The sequence below is a fragment of the Physella acuta genome, unplaced genomic scaffold, assembly GCF_028476545.2.
Source record: "Physella acuta isolate Inbredline_101_S28 unplaced genomic scaffold, ASM2847654v3 ptg000353l, whole genome shotgun sequence".
Lineage (NCBI taxonomy): Eukaryota > Metazoa > Mollusca > Gastropoda > Physidae > Physella > Physella acuta.
Window position 1 is genome coordinate 732,453 of NW_026731872.1, and position 20,029 is coordinate 752,481.

General features: G+C 40.0%; 2 protein-coding genes across 4 annotated transcripts; one reads left to right on the forward strand and one right to left on the reverse strand.

Moving 5' to 3' along the window:
• Nucleotides 1–342: 342 nt before the first annotated feature.
• Nucleotides 343–13,267, reverse strand: LOC131941232 (serologically defined colon cancer antigen 8 homolog). The gene is made up of 16 exons (XM_059300333.1): nucleotides 13,104–13,267; nucleotides 12,573–12,769; nucleotides 12,056–12,163; nucleotides 11,642–11,764; nucleotides 11,372–11,455; nucleotides 11,036–11,100; nucleotides 10,731–10,889; nucleotides 9,802–9,940; nucleotides 8,985–9,137; nucleotides 8,622–8,756; nucleotides 8,185–8,301; nucleotides 4,926–5,054; nucleotides 4,244–4,376; nucleotides 3,672–3,789; nucleotides 2,652–2,826; nucleotides 343–2,103 (listed from the first exon to the last, which is right to left on the reverse strand). The coding sequence occupies exons 1-16, from the start codon at nucleotides 13,165–13,167 to the stop codon at nucleotides 1,828–1,830; spliced, it is 2,175 nt and encodes a 724-aa protein (XP_059156316.1). The 5' UTR covers nucleotides 13,168–13,267; the 3' UTR covers nucleotides 343–1,827.
• Nucleotides 13,268–13,490: 223 nt separating this feature from the next.
• LOC131941223 (uridine diphosphate glucose pyrophosphatase NUDT14) lies at nucleotides 13,491–18,744 on the forward strand. Of its 3 annotated transcripts, XM_059300303.1 has the most exons (6): nucleotides 13,491–13,501; nucleotides 15,833–15,971; nucleotides 16,883–16,926; nucleotides 17,581–17,645; nucleotides 17,796–18,009; nucleotides 18,316–18,744. In XM_059300303.1, the coding sequence occupies exons 2-6, from the start codon at nucleotides 15,867–15,869 to the stop codon at nucleotides 18,548–18,550; spliced, it is 663 nt and encodes a 220-aa protein (XP_059156286.1). In that variant the 5' UTR covers nucleotides 13,491–13,501; nucleotides 15,833–15,866; the 3' UTR covers nucleotides 18,551–18,744. The 3 variants fall into 3 exon arrangements, with proteins under 3 accessions (XP_059156286.1, XP_059156287.1, XP_059156288.1); XM_059300304.1 differs by lacking the exons at nucleotides 13,491–13,501; nucleotides 15,833–15,971 and adding an exon at nucleotides 13,508–13,751; XM_059300305.1 differs by lacking the exons at nucleotides 13,491–13,501; nucleotides 15,833–15,971 and adding an exon at nucleotides 16,146–16,672.
• The last annotated feature ends 1,285 nt before the right edge of the window (nucleotides 18,745–20,029 follow it).

Consider the following 20,029-nt stretch of genomic DNA (forward strand, 5'->3'; position numbering starts at 1 on the left):
GTCAAACAAAGATCACAAACTAATGAAGAACTCAGTTCAGGGATGATTGATTGCTGCTAAATCTATTCTACACATGAGCAGGTTCCTTGTGAGGAATGTTGCGGAATAGATTTTTCTTTCTACATAGGAGATTAATAATACATACATTTACACTAACACAATATTGTCAGCTAAAGTTGTGGCCCTTAGTAGACAGGTAAGACATGGCCAGGTTCTTTAACCATGAACACTTTTTACTTCCCCTACGGTTGGCAAAAAGACGACACATTTTCAACCACGCCACTTTTTAAAAAAGGATTATTTAAAAATAGCGACTTGTGTTTAAAAAAAAAGCATTATACACAAAATTGGTCTGAGTTTATTATGTATGAGGTAAAATAGAATAATAAATAAAAATTACACTAATCCGTGAAAAACTAAGACACCACACTACTGCTACTGCTATTTCTATTAAAAAAAATGTATTTTAAATGCTACAAAAAAATTCAGCACAGTCACTGGAGCTACTTTCTGTTTCAATGTCACTTTATTAGGCAATAATTATCATTAAATTTAAAAAAAAAAAACCCACGTTTTCTGATTGAACTAAAAAGTAGATTTCAGAAGAGGGAAAGTACCGAACCTTGTTTTTATCAAATTACAATTACTAGGTTATGTCCCTTTTTTGTACAAATCAATAAGAGTCTAAAATGATCAATAAAATTTTTCCATGGATCAATTTAGTAATAATAATAATTGAATATTGTATTGTCATCGGAAACAAAGCTTCCCTGAAAATTTCAGCGCGCTAGCTAACTGGGAAGTGCCCGAAATTTCGATCGCAAGATTTGATGGAAAGACAAACAAACAGACGCGAAAGCAAGTTAAAGAAAACGTGGGGAAAAAAAGCCCGATTCAATGGCAGAGGCATTTGATTTGTTTTGGATTTCATTAATTATGTTGCTTGTACTGAAGAAAAAAAAAACAACCATAAAGATTCCTAATTCCTGCTTCGCTTGTATCTTCAAATTCTCAATGAGGCTTCCACTACAACACATAAATAGAAGTTATATACATAGTTAAGGCAACCAGAGGACTGCGGAGGGTTAACTGTAATCTTAGTTGAGTGGTCAGTCTAGGTTAGATCTGTGGTTCAGCAATCATACAACTCAGGATAAAATGGTTGGACAGCAACTTCATAAAACTGTTATCCCATGTACTGTATCACAGGGGTGTAATTGCTATCATTGACAGGAGGAGTCATGCTGCCGGGGCAGATAATTGTATCTGGCCACTTCAGGTTAGGCTAAGGGTGGCCAGGTGAGGCTAAGGGTGGCCAGGTGAGGCTAAGGGTGGCCAGGTGAGGCTAAGGGTGGCCAGGTGAGGCTAAGGGTGGCCAGGTGAGGCTAAGGGTGGCCAGGTGAGGCTAAGGGTGGCCAGGTAAAAGTGGTCGATGTCCTAATATTGATGTGCTGTATGCCATCCTAGCTGTAGAATGGATGTCATCAATGGATCAACTCAAACAAAGAATACCAGGGTTACAAACTCCATGGCCACCAATCAAACATTCACAATCTATTGGGCCCCAATCAACAAGTTTCTTCAACTGCAATAGATAGTTCCATATTCCTTACACTTTCATCACATTTTCCTTACACGTTCATAACATTTTCCTTACACGTTCATAAAATTTCCCTTACACGTTCATAACATTTCCCTTACACGTTCATAACATTTTCCTTACACTTCCATAACATTTTCATGACATGTTCAAAACATTTTCATTACACTTTGATAACATTTTCCTTACAATCTTGAATGACTGAGTATGGTCTGAGGTGGAAGGTGTTATTCAGGACGTAAATCTTCCACAGAAATTTTTTCTGGAGGATCACTTCTCTCAAAGCGAAGTTGTGGAATGAGAGAAATGGTTCCGTCCCGCTCATCCTTGGTCATAGTGTTAAGAATGTCATCCACTAACGCCTTAGAGGAGGAGTTGAGGCGTAGTATATCTGGAGAAACCTGATTGGCTCGGTGCAGCTGTGAGCGCAGAAATTCAACTTCTCTGGCCAAAAGCTGGCGATCTCTTGTCACTTGGCTGAACTTGGTTAGAGCTTCAACAAGCTGGGGACACGATTAGACAGACATTAGCACTGGGGACATGATTAGACAGACATTAGAGCTGGGGACAAGATTAGACAGACATTAGAGCTGGGGACACAATTAGACAGACATTAGAGCTGGGGACAGACAGACATTAGAGCTGGGGACACAATTAGACAGACATTAGAGCTGGGGACACGATTAGACAGACATTAGAGCTGGGGACACGATTAGACAGACATTAGAGCTGGGGACACGATTAGACAGACATTAGAGCTGGGGACACGATTAGACAGACATTAGAGCTGGGGACAGACAGACATTAGAGCTGGGGACACGATTAGACAGACATTAGAGCTGGGGACAGACAGACATTAGAGCTGGGGACACAATTAAACAGACATTAGAGCTGGGGACACAATTAGACAGACATTAGAGCTGGGGACAGACAGACATTAGAGCTGGGGACACAATTAAACAGACATTAGAGCTGGGGACTCAATTAGACAGACATTAGAGCTGGGGACAGACAGACATTGAGCTGGGTTAGATGTTCATGTAGGACTAGCCTGAACTGCCTGGTTCTGTCCCTGTTCGTCCATGACCTTGAGACGTTCCCTCATCTTGTCGTGGACCCTGGTGTGTTGGTCTGTCTGGTCCTCCAGCTCTGTCAGGCGCTGGCTCAAGCGTTCTAGGCGTTTGGTCAGCTCTGTGTTGGTCTGTTGCAGCTTCCCATTCTCTGACCTGTCAACATGGAGGTCACATGACATCTGTTTACATGGAGGTGACATGACATTTATCAACATGGAGGTGACATGACATTTATCAACATGGAGGTCATATGACACATCAACATCGAGGTGACATGACATTTATCAACATGGAGGTCATATGACATTTATCAACATGGAGGTCACATGACATTTGTCAACATGGAGGTCATATGACACAGCATGGAGGTCACATGACATAATCAACATGAAAGTCACATGACATCTATTTACATGGAAGTCACATGACATTTATCAACATGGAGGTCATATGACACGTCAACATCGAGGCGACATGACATTTATCAATGTGAAGGTCATATGACACATCAACATGGAGGTCACATGACATTCATCAACGTGGAGGTCATATGACACATCAACATGGTCACATGACATTTATCAACATGGAGGTCATATTACATTTATCAACATGGAGGTCACATGACATTTATCAACATGGAGGTCAAATGACACATCAACATGGAGGTCACATGACATCTATTTACATGGAGGTCACATGACATTTATCAAAATGGAGGTAATATGACACATCAACATGGAGGTCACATGACATTCATCAACATGGAGGTCACATGACATTTATCAACATGAAGATCACATGACATTATCAACATGGAGGTGACATGACATTATCAACATGACATCTGTCAACATGTGGGTCACATGCCACTTGTCAACTGGCCCACTACCTGACCCCAGCAGCCGACCCAAGCACACCTGTACCTGTAAGCAAACGTGTACCTGTATGCAAACGTGTACCTGTATGCAAACGTGTACCTGTATGCAAACGTGTACCTGTATTTCTTGACTGTCTTCTCCAGGTGCTGGCCCTGCTTCTTGCACTCCTCCCGCAGCTTGAGGATCAGCTTGCTTTGTTTCATCAGCATGGTGTCCATCTCATGGCTGGCCTGGTCTGTTCAACAGTTGAACAAACTGTCACATGGTTAAACCAACTGTCACATGGTTAAACCAACTGTCACATTGTTAAACCAACTGTCACATTGTTAAACCAACTGTCACATGGTTAAACCAACTGTCACATGGTTAAACCAACTGTCACATGGTTAAACCAACTGTCACATTGTTAAACCAACTGTCACATGGTTAAATCAACTGTCACGTGGTTAAACCAACTGTCACGTGGTTAAACCAACTGTCACATGGTTAAACCAATGTCACATTGTTAAACCAACTGTCACATGGTTAAACCAACTGTCACATGGTTAAACCAACTGTCACATGGTTAAACCAATGTCACATGGTTAAACCAACTGTCACATGGTTTCATGGTCATACCAAAAGTCACCACCTGTCACAATGTTAAACCACCTGGGACACGGTTGCCCCTGGGTCAAACAAAAACTCACTGTGTCTGTCCTCAGCCTCCTCCATCCTCATGGTGACCTCCTGTTCCCTGTCCTGGGCCTGTTTCTGTATCAACCTCAGGTCATCCAAGCGTGACCTCTCTATTGTGTCCCTAGCCATCTTGGCTAGGTGGAGCTACAGGTATCAGAGAGACAACCAATCAAAATGTATCGGTATTTTAAATATAATGACATTATAAATTGTGTATTTCAATAAAACCATGTGCAGCAACCCACCTCCCTCTCCCCACAACCCACCTCCCCCAACCCCCCCCCCCAAAACCCACCTCCCTCCCCCAACAACCCACCTCCCTCCCTCCCACCCACCCCCAACAACCCACCTCCCTCCCCCAACAACCCACCTCCCTCCCCCAACAACCCACCTCCCTCCCCCAACAACCCACCTCCCTCCCCCAACAACCCACCTCCCTCCCACCCTTCCCCAACAACCCACCTCCCTCCCTCCCCTAACAACCCACCTCCCTCCCCCAACAACCCACCTCCCTCCCACCCCCCACAACCTTCCCCCAACAACCCACCTCCCTCCCTCCCCCAACAACCCACCTCCCTCCCTCCCACCCACCCCCAACAACCCTCCTCCCTCCCCTAACAACCCACCTCCCTCCCCCAACAACCCACCTCCCTCCCTCCCCCAACAACCCACCTCCCTCCCCCAACAACGTACCTCCCTCTCTAAAGCCTGGATGTTGGATGTCATGTGAATGCACTCCTCCTTGGAGTTGATCAACTCTCTCTCAGCCTTGGTCAACCTCTGCCTCAGGTCATCCACCTCAATCTTGCTGCGGCTCATTTCCTAGGGGGAGACAACTCACATCAGCACACATTAAGGGAGACAACTCACACCTGACAGAGGGGAGACAACTCACATCTGACAGAGGGGAGACAACTCACATCTGACAGAGGGGAGACAACTCACATCTGACAGAGGGCACACAATAAGGGAGACAACTCACATCTGACAGAGGGGAGACAACTCACATCTGACAGAGGGGAGACAACTCACATCTGACAGAGAGGAGACAACTCACATCTGACAGAGGGGAGACAACTCACATCTGACAGAGGGCACACAATAAGGGAGACAACTCACATCTGACAGAGGGGAGACAACTCACATCTGACAGAGAGGAGACAACTCACATCTGACAGAGGGGAGACAACTCACATCTGACAGAGAGGAGACAACTCACATCTGACAGAGGGGAGACAACTCACATCTGACAGAGGGGAGACAACTCACATCTGACAGAGGGGAGACAACTCACATCTGACAGAGAGGAGACAACTCACATCTGACAGAGGGGAGACAACTCACATCTGACAGAGGGGAGACAACTCACATCTGACAGAGGGCACACAATAAGGGAGACAACTCACATCTGACAGAGAGGAGACAACTCACATCTGACAGAGGGGAGACAACTCACATCTGACAGAGGGGAGACAACTCACATCTGACAGAGGGGAGACAACTCACATCTGACAGAGGGGAGACAACTCACATCTGACAGAGGGCACACAATAAGGGAGACAACTCACATCTGACAGAGGGGAGACAACTCACATCTGACAGAGGGCACACAATAAGGGAGACAACTCACATCTGACAGAGGGGAGACAACTCACATCTGACAGAGAGGAGACAACTCACATCTGACAGAGAGGAGACAACTCACATCTGACAGAGGGGAGACAACTCACATCTGACAGAGGGGAGACAACTCACATCTGACAGAGGGCACACAATAAGGGAGACAACTCACATCTGACAGAGGGGAGACAACTCACATCTGACAGAGGGGAGACAACTCACATCTGACAGAGAGGAGACAACTCACATCTGACAGAGGGGAGACAACTCACATCTGACAGAGAGGAGACAACTCACATCTGACAGAGGGGAGACAACTCACATCTGACAGAGGGGAGACAACTCACATCTGACAGAGGGGAGACAACTCACATCTGACAGAGAGGAGACAACTCACATCTGACAGAGGGGAGACAACTCACATCTGACAGAGGGGAGACAACTCACATCTGACAGAGGGCACACAATAAGGGAGACAACTCACATCTGACAGAGAGGAGACAACTCACATCTGACAGAGGGGAGACAACTCACATCTGACAGAGGGGAGACAACTCACATCTGACAGAGGGGAGACAACTCACATCTGACAGAGGGGAGACAACTCACATCTGACAGAGGGCACACAATAAGGGAGACAACTCACATCTGACAGAGGGGAGACAACTCACATCTGACAGAGGGCACACAATAAGGGAGACAACTCACATCTGACAGAGGGGAGACAACTCACATCTGACAGAGAGGAGACAACTCACATCTGACAGAGAGGAGACAACTCACATCTGACAGAGGGGAGACAACTCACATCTGACAGAGGGGAGACAACTCACATCTGACAGAGGGCACACAATAAGGGAGACAACTCACATCTGACAGAGGGGAGACAACTCACATCTGACAGAGAGGAGACAACTCACATCTGACAGAGAGGAGACAACTCACACCTGACAGAGGGGAGACAATAAGGGAGACAACTCACATCTGACAGAGGGCACACAATAAGGGAGACAACTCACATCTGACAGAGGGGAGACAACTCACATCTGACAGAGAGGAGACAACTCACATCTGACAGAGGGGAGACAACTCACATCTGACAGAGGGGAGACAACTCACATCTGACAGAGGGGAGACAACTCACATCTGACAGAGGGGAGACAACTCACATCTGACAGAGGGGAGACAACTCACATCTGACAGAGGGCACACAATAAGGGAGACAACTCACATCTGACAGAGAGGAGACAACTCACATCTGACAGAGAGGAGACAACTCACATCTGACAGAGGGGAGAAAACTCACACCTGACAGAGGGCACACAATAAGGGAGACAACTCACATCTGACAGAGGGGAGACAACTCACATCTGACAGAGGGGAGACAACTCACATCTGACAGAGGGGAGACAACTCACATCTGACAGAGAGGAGACAACTCACATCTGACAGAGAGGAGACAACTCACATCTGACAGAGGGGAGACAACTCACATCTGACAGAGGGGAGACAACTCACATCTGACAGAGGGCACACAATAACGGAGACAACACTTTCCCTAAAATGGTCCAACTGTTGGGATATCCACACATAAAACCAAGAAAAAATAAACCGGGAGTGATCTCCCCTAAACTTTCTCGAATATTTTTATATAAAATAACAGGGAATGGGAACTCGGGCTATAGACATGATTTTTAATCCATTTTAAATACTTAAAGTTTTAAAAATAGAATAAAATCTCGTAGACAAAAGAATTGCACACCAAGTGAACACTAAATAAAAAAGTGCATATTATTAGTAATTTACATTAGTTTTTTGAGAAATCGGAAGTAGCGTAAATCACTACTTCCGTTCAACGGAAATGACTCAAAATTTAACAGAAGGTAGAGAATTAGATCTTTTACTTAAATGTGAAATTTCGTTTATCTATCTGAAATGGTACTCAAGTTATAGGCTTTTGAAAATTTCAAAGTAGGAAAAGTACCACTTCCGGTTATTGGAAATCGCTCAAAAGTTAATACGGATCTACGATTTTGATAAAATACTTATATATGAAATTTCATCAACCTTACTGTAACGTTACTCAAGTTATCGTGTTTACACACACACAGACAGACAGACAGACAGACAGACATACGGACAAGATTGCAAAATTATGTTTTTCCGTATCAGTGAGATGTAAAACAATACTTTCTCTATACTTCGTATATACGAGAAAGTAAATAAACCATAACTATAATGAAAAGTGTTTTATTACCAATCATCCTTCAAACTTTAATTCATGCCAACAATCACCAGAAGAAAACATGGTGTCCTACATCGTGTATCTCACCTGCTCGTATTCATGTCTTGCTGTCTCCAGCTCACACCTCAATCTGTTGGACTCATACAGGGCAGAGTTGCGCTGTAGCGAGGCATTGGTCGTCTCAGTCCTGTAGCTCTCTGCTGTCTGATGTGGACAAAATCATGGCTCAACTATGGCTGACTGACTGACAAACTTATTCAAGATAATTAACTGTGTACTTTCACTGTCATAGGTGTACTTACCAGTCCCCTCCCTGTCACAGGTGTACTTACCACTGTCACCTCCCTGTCACAGGTGTGCTTACCACAGTCCCCTCCCTGTCACAGGTGTACTTACCACAGTCCCCTCCCTGTCACAGGTGTACTTACCACAGTCCCCTCCCTGTCACAGGTGTACTTACCACAGTCCCCTCCCTGTCACAGGTGTACTTACCACAGTCCCCTCCCTGTCACAGGTGTACTTACCACGGTCACCTCCCTGTCACAGGTGCGCAGTTGTGACTTGAGCTCACTCAGCTCACTGCTGAGACCAGCCTTCTCCCTGACCTCCTTCTCATACTTGGCCTGCAGCAGGGAGTAGTGTTGTCCCAGCTCCTGAAGCTGTAAGACAAATTTGTGAGTCAACACAAATAGACAGGTCAAATTTGTACCACCCTTAGCTGATTCAACACAAATAGACAGGTCAAATTTGTACCACCCTTAGCTGAGTCAACACAAATAGACAGGTCAAATTTGTACCACCCTTAGCTGAGTCAACACAAATAGACAGGTCAAATTTGTACCACCCTTAGCTGAGTCAACACAAATAGACAGGTCAAACGAGCCCACCTTGCTGTTGAGATCTTCCACCAGAGTTTGATTTTCTCGCCGCGCCGTCTCCCTCTCTGCCCTAATTAACGTCTGGGATTCCCTGATGTAATTGTCAAGTCTCTCCCTCGTTCTCTTCAGCTCATCAGACACTTGTTCTTTCTGGACCAGAGCCTGGGGAAAGCACACTTGACACTTTAGACAACACACTTGACACTTTGGACAACACACTTGACACTTTGGACAACACACTTGACACTTTGACCAACACACTTGACACTTTGGACAACACACTTGACACTTTGGACAACACACTTGACACTTTGGACAACACACTTGACACTTTGGACAACACACTTGACACTTTGGACAACACACTTGACACTTTGGACAACACACTTGACACTTTGGACAACACACTTGACACTTTGGACAACACACTTGACACTTTGACCAACACACTTGACACTTTGGACAACACACTTGACACTTTGGACAACACACTTGACACTTTAGACAACACACTTGATACTTTGGACAACACACTTGACACTTTGGACAACACACTTGATACTTTAGACAACACACTTGACACTTTAGACAACACACTTGATACTTTGGACAACACACTTGACACTTTAGACAACACACTTGATACTTTAGACAACACACTTGACACTTTGGACAACACACTTGATACTTTAGACAACACACTTGACACTTTAGACAACACACTTGATACTTTAGACAACACACTTGATACTTTGGACAACACACTTGACAATTTGACCAACACACTTGACAATTTGTGACACTGGACAACAGACATCCCACCCACCTGTGTCTGCTCCAGCTGTGCTTGCTCTACCAGCTGTATTCCTTTCTTCATCTGCTGATAGGCCTCCTCTTCTCGCTGCGACATGACCTTCAACTGACCTTTAAGGGAGGTCACATGATCCATCAGTTCATCTCTCTCCCTGTGAAGGAAATTTGAAGACAAACAGTTCAATCTTCTATGGTCCTATCAGATGTAGCAACTATACATGTCCTACAGTACCAAGAATGTCCTACAGTACCAAGAATGTCCTACAGTACCAAGAGATGTCCTACAGTACCAAGAGATGTCCTACAGTACCAAGAGATGTCCTACAGTACCAAGAGATGTCCTACAGTACCAAGAGATGTCCTACAGTACCAAGAATGTCCTACAGTACCAAGAGATGTCCTACAGTACCAAGAATGTCCTACAGTACCAAGAATGTCCTACAGTACCAAGAGATGTCCTACAGTACCAAGAGATGTCCTACAGTACCAAGAGATGTCCTACAGTACCAAGAGATGTCCTACAGTACCAAGAGATGTCCTACAGTACCAAGAATGTCCTACAGTAATGTCCTACAGTACCAAGAGATGTCCTACAGTACCAAGAGATGTCCTACAGTACCAAGAGATGTCCTACAGTACCAAGAATGTCCTACAGTAATGTCCTACAGTACCAAGAATGTCCTACAGTACCAAGAGATGTCCTACAGTACCAAGAGATGTCCTACAGTACCAAGAATGTCCTACAGTACCAAGAGATGTCCTACAGTACCAAGAGATGTCCTACAGTACCAAGAGATGTCCTACAGTACCAAGAATGTCCTACAGTACCAAGAGATGTCCTACAGTACCAAGAGATGTCCTACAGTACCAAGAGATGTCCTACAGTACCAAGAGATGTCCTACAGTACCAAGAGATGTCCTACAGTACCAAGAATGTCCTACTTGCTCAAATGTTCTATGGTCCTGTGGGTGACGTTTCTCTCTGTCTCAGACAGGAAAGTCAGGGGGGAGAAGCCGTTCTCGTGGGTGGGGATGGACTCCTGGACCCTGAGCTGGGCCTTAAGCTCTGCCACCATCTGGCCCAGCTTCTCTACCTCAGATCTGTAAGAGACAAGATTAGGGCTTTAATCTGTGGGGGACAAGATTAGGGCTTTAATCTGTGGGGGACAAGATTAGGGCTTTAATCAGATCTGTGATGAATACCTAAAAAATGTTGAGCGCAAGAAACCAATGATGTAATAACTCACTTGGAGAAATCCAACTGGGTCTCTAAACGTTCACATTTGGCAGCGTGGAGTTGACTCAATCTTTCCTGGAAAATTTGGTCATAGATTCTTACATTGGTTTTTTTATATTATTCCTTCAAATATTTGTTCCCTACAGAAATCAGTCTTACAGAAAACTGTCCAGATAATTTTATTACATGAGACACTCTGTCCAGATTTAAGTAGAGAAAACTGGCTAGATAATTTTATTACAAGACACTATGTCCAGATTCAAGTAGAGAAAACTGGCTAGATAATTGTATTACAAGAGACACTATATCCAGATTTAAGTAGAGAACACAGAAGAAAAGAACTGACCAGTTCAACTTGCCAGCGCTTGAAGTCATGTCGTGTCATGGCAGAGGCTGAAGATTCAAATGTTTGGTCCAAGTTACCCATAACCTGAAAGATTCAGATATTCAGATATTAATTAAAGTTTTCAGATGTAAAGAACAGATTCAGATATTAATTAAAGTTTTCAGTGGTAAAGATCAGATTCAAATGTTAATTAAAGTATTTAGATGCTGATGACAATAAAACCAATGGACAAAGCAGAAAATCCAACGTGATGAAACAGAGATTCTTTACATCAATTATCTCCCCTCCATCTTTAAGGATGTCGTGGACCACTGTTGTCTTGAGTTCATTGTGTAACTGTCGGTTCTCTTCTAAAACCTCAGCCAGCTTCATTCTGATGACAGCCATTTCCTCCTAGATTTTCATTCAAGTTAGACATAAAAATGGTGCATGACTGCATGGCACATTTCAGTACAATAAATAAGTAGATTTAAAGTAATAACAATGTCACTAATAATAGAAATAAAAATACTAACTTTCCCTTTGTTATAGTTGTTGATTTTATACATCATGTTATCCTTTGATTTATTTGAACTTTTAAAATCCAAAAACAGACAAAAGTTCCAAGATCTAACTCTAACATAATAAATACATACAAGTGCGTTTGAGTGTAAATACAGAATGCTACAGGTAAACACAGCACACCTTGACATAACGAGCCTCGGCCTCCAGCTGGGCTGTGTATACCACCTGGTTCTTTAGAAGGGTCGCAGCCTCTCCTGGACTTGGCAGAGGTCCTGGTGGGGCTGACATCTGAAAGGTATGCCAAAAGTTTCTCTTGGTGTTGGTAATGTACACAGAATATTTTGTTTTTAAATGATGCAGATCTAGTTAAATAAAGGATTACTTTATTAATAAATTGTTAAAATGGTTGTTAGTCGAATATTTCCAATTGAATATTCCATCCGTAATCAGATGGGTAATAATGTAATATTGTAGAGCACTCAAAGGGTATATTAAGCTGAGTTCATCCATTTCTTTAACATCCACATACGAAAGTATGGTATACTTATACTTTCCTTAACTTCAGTCAGGTTTTCATCAGTGCTAAGTTCAATCAAGGAAGTTCTACAAACCATTCAACTGAACTTTAGACTCTAAAATTCAACCCCACAATGTGCATTGTTATAATAGTAACCAAGGAAAAAGGAAGTAACCTAACTGAAGCAAACAATGTGTTTTTAAGCTGAGTTGCTGCCTCCGTGTGTCGAGGCTCCTCAATGTTTCCATCCTCCCAAGTCAGTATCCTGGGGTGTACAGACTTCCTCAAGTAATGCTTCGAGTCCCCTCCACTTGCCAGACCTGATGGGCTCCCATCTAGATTTGTGCTTAGTTCTTCAATGCTTTCAAACGCTCTCTCTGTCAAAAATAATTATTTTAGGTAACACTTAGCTCAAGTTACGACCTAGTAGTAATTAATAGTACTACTAGTATTACTGTAGTAGTAGTCTAATAGCATGGCATGGCTGCTAAGTACATGAGACCAGCGTTAGCGGCGGCTTAAAAAAATAAAAATAAGTACTAACTAAGACACTAAAGTGCCACTACACAGTGGTACTACCGTACTAGTACTACAGTACAACAGTACAGTAACACAGTGTCAGTACGAAGTACAAGTAAGTAGTAAAGTAAATTTAGATCTGCAGAAAGGAGCTTAACTAATGCTAATTTGGTAAATATCTTACAAACTTACCTCTGACAGAATGCCCATAGTCCCCACGTTCTGCGCCTTCATTATATTCTCTAAAATAGTACATTTTATGAATTTTGAAATTTAAATTAAAAGACGGTAACTAGTGAGAGCTTGTTTGTTGACATCTCCGGTTCGACAATTGTACAGTTCTTTGTACATACTGAGGTTAAACTTTCAAACTACAGTAAATGCTATTTTGTATCTGAAAGCTAATTACTAAATTACCCGATTACAAGCTTATATATATATATATATATATATATATATATATATATATATATATATATATATATATATATATATTTATATTTATATTTATATATAAGCAAATATAAACGTGTGAATTGACGCCAATATGCCAATATGGCAATACGAAAAATGTGAAGGGAAGTAATAATGTAATTTGTTTATATAAACAAATATTAATATAGATCTATAGAATAATATAGATCTAGATCTAGAAATAGATAGAGTATATGCTACGAGTACGATGCGTTGCATGGGAAATTTTATCATTTTAATACTTTGCTATTTCTAGTTTTTATTTAGATTAAATTAATTTTGAATATGGACGATATAAAGGAAGTAACTGTCAAAGCTTGTGGCGAATCTAAGTACATAAAACCAAAAAGAATATTTTACAAACAGGTTAGGTGCAACCAACATAAATATTAAATAAATAAATATTAAGTAAATAGTAGTAAATACTAAATCTACTACTGACTAGTCTAGTCTAGTGACTACGGATACGTAATACTCGTAATACGTAATGACGTAATGTAATATAGAGATCTAGAATCTAGTAATGACTGTAATATAGTTTAATATACTGTAGTGGTAGTAATTCTTCTAGATCTAATAAATCTAATACTGACTAATACTAAATAATATTAATAATTAATAATAATACTAACTAATACCTAACTTTCATAATAATAATAGAAATAATAGTTTTAGTTAGGCCTTAATTATTTTAATTATACTACTAACATCATTCTAAACTTAATAATCTAAGTTAAAAACTGAGCCTAAAAATGAAATCAATTTTTTGTAGGTTGTCGCTTGACCTACTTCTTTTTACCGTCGTCATGGTAATGTGGCTGCCTAAAATGACAATACAGTGATACGTTTTTTTTAGCAATGTTTTATGGTCATTTCAGAAATAAATACTTAAAAATAAAATTGTTATTTTTGCATATTATTCAACGATACCGGTCTAGTTTTAACTATGAACGATTAATCATAGTGATTGATGCAAAGTTGCAGAGCCGGCGTTTGGGGGTGGCGAACGGGGTGGTCGCCCCAGGTCCCGCGCTTAGAGGGGCCCCGCGCTTCAGCACCGTCACTGTTATCTGAATTAGTTTGTAAACTTAATTAATAAATTCACTTGGGAAAAACTAAATGTTCGAAGGCCGACGTTGTTGATTGTTATAACTGAGGCCACGGTTGATGTTAGTGAAATATCACCCACCTAAACTGGGATAGGCCGTAAACTATAGTGTCACACACCTCCCTGTGTGAAGGGTACTGTCGCTTCTCATTTGACCTGAGGTGACTGGAGATGGGTGGCCTCGAATTAGCCCCCGACCTGAGCAGGGAGGAAAATTTGGAAAACACATAAAGAGATATCCTATTGTATGCGGCCCGATGAAGACGTTTTGTAGTGAACAGGCGTGATGCTTATAGTAGACAGTCAGTAACTTGATGAACGCTAGTCCTGTTGTAGTTGTCGTATATGTAGGCCTACTTGTCTTGGTATAACAAAATTAACATTCAGTGGCGGGCATAGGGGTTGGGAGGAGGGCGACTGGGCTGGGGGTGGGAGGGAGGCTTCCAACAGAGTGATTTATTATTTATTTTTTGGAAGAAAAATAAAAATGTCGTTATGTTGTGTCTTCTTAAGGATTCATCCGTTCCCAAACAGAATTATTAATTTACCGAATTCATTCAAATTGTTATATACAATCGTTTCCAATGGTGCTGACATAATATAGTCATCGAATGGTCCGCGTCGCACAACTTTTATGGAGGAAGGGGCGTCAATGAAGGGCAGTGATATTGCAGTCATTAATAAACGCACATTTTTTTATTGAAGGATATCCTTTACAATAGTTAAGACCATGAATGATTTTGGTTTTAAAATATTGTACGGATTCTAAACACATTTTGATGTCCAAACTGTTTTGATACATTGGGCCGATTTCGCTTTATTGTAAAAACTGAACGCCCGAGATTACATTTGAGAAAAATTTCTTTTGGACATCCATAAACATAGAGTGTGCTTTCACCATTCGTAACCAGTGTTTATTCCCGATTTGAGCTAAGTCCGAAGCTATCAATATTTTTCTATTTGTTTTAACTTTAATTACTTTAGTTTTTTTGATATTGTAATTTGTCTCAAATTAAGCGCTTACAAACGGTACAGTCTCTTTTTTAAATACACCTAAAACGCATGACTTTTATATAAACTATTGATCATTATCAAACATTTAAAACAACTTTGTCCTAATTTTTGGCATGTGATTAAAGTGAGTTGGCATCGATTACATAACTGTCAAAAACTATTTAATATCTTAATCTTAGGAAATAAAATTAAGAACATTGGGTTAAAATGTTGGAGAAATAAATTTGTTATCAAAGTGAGAAGTTTGGCATTAGCTTATAGACTCCAAAACTGTGCATACATATTATATATATATATATATATATATATATATATATATATATAGGCTATTTATATAATGGAAAAAGCAGGCCCCGCGGATGGTTGGCACTAGGCCCCGCGTATGCCTAACGCCGGCTCTGCAAAGTTGCCATTTGTACATTTTTTGTCTAATCACTGAGAATATCGAGCAGAACTTAATAAAAGTAAGCAAAACGTGAATTGCTTTATAAATTTTATTTAATATTGTTCTAAACATACTGAAAATATATTCTAAACTATAGGAAAATTATAACTTGCTTTCTATTAAACAGGGGACAGTGGTCTAGTGGTAGAGAGCTGGACTGCTCGTAAGTCTCGAGTTCAAATCAAGGTTCAAGTTAGTAGACCGTCCCTGAATCCACACAACTCTGATGGGTACCTAACTTACGTTAGGGAAAGTAAAGGTGGCTGGGCATAGTGCTGACCACCTTATCTCTTCATATGCCGAGGTCACAGAAACATGTGAACTCTACTTCGCTTGCCCTATAGACCGTCAGGTTTAAAAAGGGAACTTTACTTTTTACTTTTTTACTTTCTATTAAACTATTGTCATTAATGTTTTTAAAATCTTGCAGGGTAAAATAAAACCTTTAAAAAATAACTTGATCGAGACAACAGCTACTTAAGCCCGTCCATTTTGCCTACAGTGTATTTAAATTAGGAGAAATCTAGCAGATGGCACATTTCTGAACAGCAGTGAACGGTCAATAGTATCACAATAACACTCCTTAAAAAACTAACCCACATATCACTGAAAATTAGTCTTATCATCGTAGCCATTTAAAAACAAACGCGCTTTTTCACAAATCATTTTCTTCTAGGCTACTGATTAAATCGGATAATTAATATTGGTATCAAATTAAAGGTAAATAAATATAGATTTTAATTTTTTAAGTCATCATGATCAATAATGAAGTTTTTAATTTTTTAAGTCATCATGAACAATAATGAAGTTTTTAATTTTTTAAGTCATCATGAACAATCATGAAGTTTTTAATTCTGTAAGTCATCATGAACAATAATGAAGTTTAAAATCTTAGGCGACACCCTAATTTTTTGTAACTTTCTTTTTCAGAATGGTGTTGAGAAAATTTGGGATGCAATGAAAGTGTATGATGGGTAAAGAAATTGAAGATATTTTCTCTTCAGCTTAAAAACATTTTAAAAAATTTGTTATGCACTAAAAATAATAAAACTAAATTTTCTTTTAGATAACACTGTAAGAGTCAAAAAGTTGATTGCTCATAAAATCTTGTTTGCACATTTTTGTAACCAAACAAAACTATTACTAGGACAAGGCTTTCCTGATGTCCACATAAATGAAATGATATTGTTCATTTAAATGAAAACTGATGCATTACAGAGTATTAAAAAGTTTTATTTTTATTTTGTAGAGATGTAGATCTACGTAGAGTTTCTTTCAGTCATTTTTGAGCTAAGATACAGTTCTCCCCTCCTTCCCAGACAAAATATAGAATGTATATAGAAAATATATAGTTTAACCAGTGTTTGTCCTTCAACTTCTCCCAGTTATCCAGTAATTTCTCTTCAATTAGTATATATTATATTACAGTTGTATAGGAGTCAGACCAATTTTACGTTAGGTTTTTTTTTCTGCTTTTTTCTCCCAACCTTTACCCTGGGCTGTAAAATATTAGTTGATGTTTTCCCTTGTGTGTCAGTGAGTGATTGATGTCTTACCTTGTGTGTCAGTGAGTGATTGATGTCTAACCTTGTGTGTCAGTGAGTGATGAATTTTTCTCTTCCACACAGGGTAGCCATCTTACTGTTTAACATCACAAGGAATGTTTTTGTTTTTGTTCGCCAGTTTCGCCCAGGTGTGTGAAAAACATTTTTAGTCATTATTAATTAACCAGCTGTCCCTTGCCCTAGAAAAGTTTGTATCAGTATTACTGGCATGGCGTTTGTTTTTTACAATAATTTTTTTAATGACGTTTTAAAAACTAAGCCTTGCCATCTGTTCCCAGCTATCTACATCAACATGGTGCAGACTGAGGTCAAGGATGGCATTGAGACAGTGGACACAGACAAGTACCCTGGCACTCTGGGCCTGACCATGGAGCTGTGTGCTGGCATCATTGACAAAGACAAGTCAGTTCCAGAAATTGCCAAGTCTGAGATCATGGAGGAATGTGGCTATGAGGTCCCCATTGAAAATATTAAGAAAATAACAACATGCAGGTATGAAAAGCTGAACATTTGTAACTGAACTAATCTTAGCGTTATCTGTTGTTTATACTGACAACACAGTTTGTAAAGATTGCTTAAAATTATTGAAGTGTCTACTGACAAAAGTGGTGTATAAAATAGAATTGAAATGTCTATTGACAGAAGTGGTGTATAAAATAGAATTGAAATGTCTATTGACAGAAGTGTTGTATAAAATAGAATTGAAATGTCTATTGACAGAAGTGGTGTATAAAATAGAATTGAAATGTCTATTGACAGAAGTGGTGTATAAAATAGAATTGAAATGTCTATTGACAGAAGTGGTGTGGGGACATCAGGCGGTCTGCTCCACTTGTATTATGCAGAGATCACAGACACCATGAAAGTCGCAAGTGGAGGGGGTGTGGCCAGTGAAGGGGAGATGATTGATGTAGTGGAGGTCACAGTGGAGGAGGGGAGGAAACTCATGTTTGATGAGTCAGTCAACAGAGTTCATGTCTTTATATTTGCCCTGTATTGGTTCTTTGATCAAATCTGGACTAAACAACCTTAGGTCTAGGTGTAAACCAACATTTGATAACAGTCACAGCAGTTTAAAATCAGCTACACTGTGCCAGTTCTTCATACATTTCTCAGCTGGGTTACATTCCATCATTCATCAAGAAATCATAGTTTTCTGATCTTTTAAAATGTAATTTTGCATATGTAATGAAGTCACTGACTTATATTAAATTTGTTTCTTTTAAAGGCTTCATCTTTTTTAATTTAATTAAAAAAACCTATTGGCATTGCAATTAGCAGTTCTACATCAATTGTTATGTTGTAGATTACATCTACCATTGTTATGTTGTAGATTACATCAGCCATTGTTATGTTGTAGATTACATCTACCATTTTTATGTTGTAGATTACATCAGCCATTGTTATGTTGTAATAGATGCTACAATGTAATACATGATGACCAGTTCTGGTGCTGATACGGTCTAGTGGTAGAGCAAGTGTTATCAGCTGATCTGGTGGTAGCTGGACATTGTGCTACTGTCCAAACATTGAACTTTAACCCCATTGTCACTGCAATATATTTCACTGATGTAAGTATCTGCTGTTTGGACCAGCCCACAAACGTTTACAAGTTACTTCATCCTATAGGTCCAAACGTCTTCAGTGACTATATGAATATTTCTTTATGGCGTGTGTTGAGTAGAGAATTCACTTTTTGCGTGTGTTGAGTAGATAATTCACTTTTTGCTTATGGCGTGTGTTGAGCAGATAATTGACTTTTTGTGTGTGTTGAGTAGATAATTGACTTTTTGTGTGTGTTGAGTAGATAATTCACTTTTTGCGTGTGTTGAGTAGATAATTCACTTTTTGCTCACAAGTGAAAAGTGTAGATGGAGCTTTGAGATTTGGAGCAAGTTCAAGTCATTCTAAAATTGGTAGATCATATCAACTCTTGCATATTCTTTGAAGGTGAATGTATCTGAACATTTTAAACAAAATCATTCCATTAGAAGTGGGTCAAAATCGAAGTACACTATTTGCAAGAACGGACATAAAGTAGAGACATTGTAACTAAGATTCTAAATAAAAGCTTATAAAAAGAAAATAGTTGGAAATTTTAATAAAATCATCTGAATATTATTTTTACGTGTAATGGCGACATAAACAATGGCATCCTGCTATTGGATAGGCCGTCATAGATTTTATTGTACACATTGTAAGCTAAAAATAGAAAACTAGGTCATGGGGTTTTAAATTTGCATTGTTATTTTTGACTCTAAATCACTTCTGTTTGAATGCACAGGTATAGGATATTTATTTAAACAAATTGATAGATTAACATTCCAGGTTTGATTGTTACAGCTAACTATATTTTTTAAGATCTGTTTCATTATTAATATACAGGGGCATTCTAGGAAGAGATGCAATTCTGTTTCCAAATGTACCTTACATAAATGACATTTAGCTTTTTGAAACTTAATAATAGGTGTTGTGTTGAAAATTAGTCTATATGTTATTTCCCTGGCCTTTG

What these genes read in the sequence shown, in the direction of transcription:
- LOC131941232 (XM_059300333.1), bottom strand. Translation starts at nt 13,167, where the DNA reads ATGTACTATTTTAGAGAATATAATGAAGGCGCAGAACGTGGGGACTAT. An exon ending in CCGAGGCTCGTTATGTCAAG is followed by an intron (nt 11,765 to 12,055) that starts GTGTGCTGTGTT and finishes ATGAAAATCTAG; the next exon opens with GAGGAAATGGCTGTCATCAG. An exon ending in TCCAGGCTTTAGAGAGGGAG is followed by an intron (nt 4,377 to 4,925) that starts GTACGTTGTTGG and finishes TGATACCTGTAG; the next exon opens with CTCCACCTAGCCAAGATGGC.
- LOC131941223 (XM_059300303.1), top strand. Translation starts at nt 15,867, where the DNA reads ATGGTTGGCACTAGGCCCCGCGTATGCCTAACGCCGGCTCTGCAAAGT. An exon ending in GCAATGAAAGTGTATGATGG is followed by an intron (nt 16,927 to 17,580) that starts GTAAAGAAATTG and finishes TCTTCCACACAG; the next exon opens with GGTAGCCATCTTACTGTTTA. An exon ending in TGTTCGCCAGTTTCGCCCAG is followed by an intron (nt 17,646 to 17,795) that starts GTGTGTGAAAAA and finishes ATCTGTTCCCAG; the next exon opens with CTATCTACATCAACATGGTG.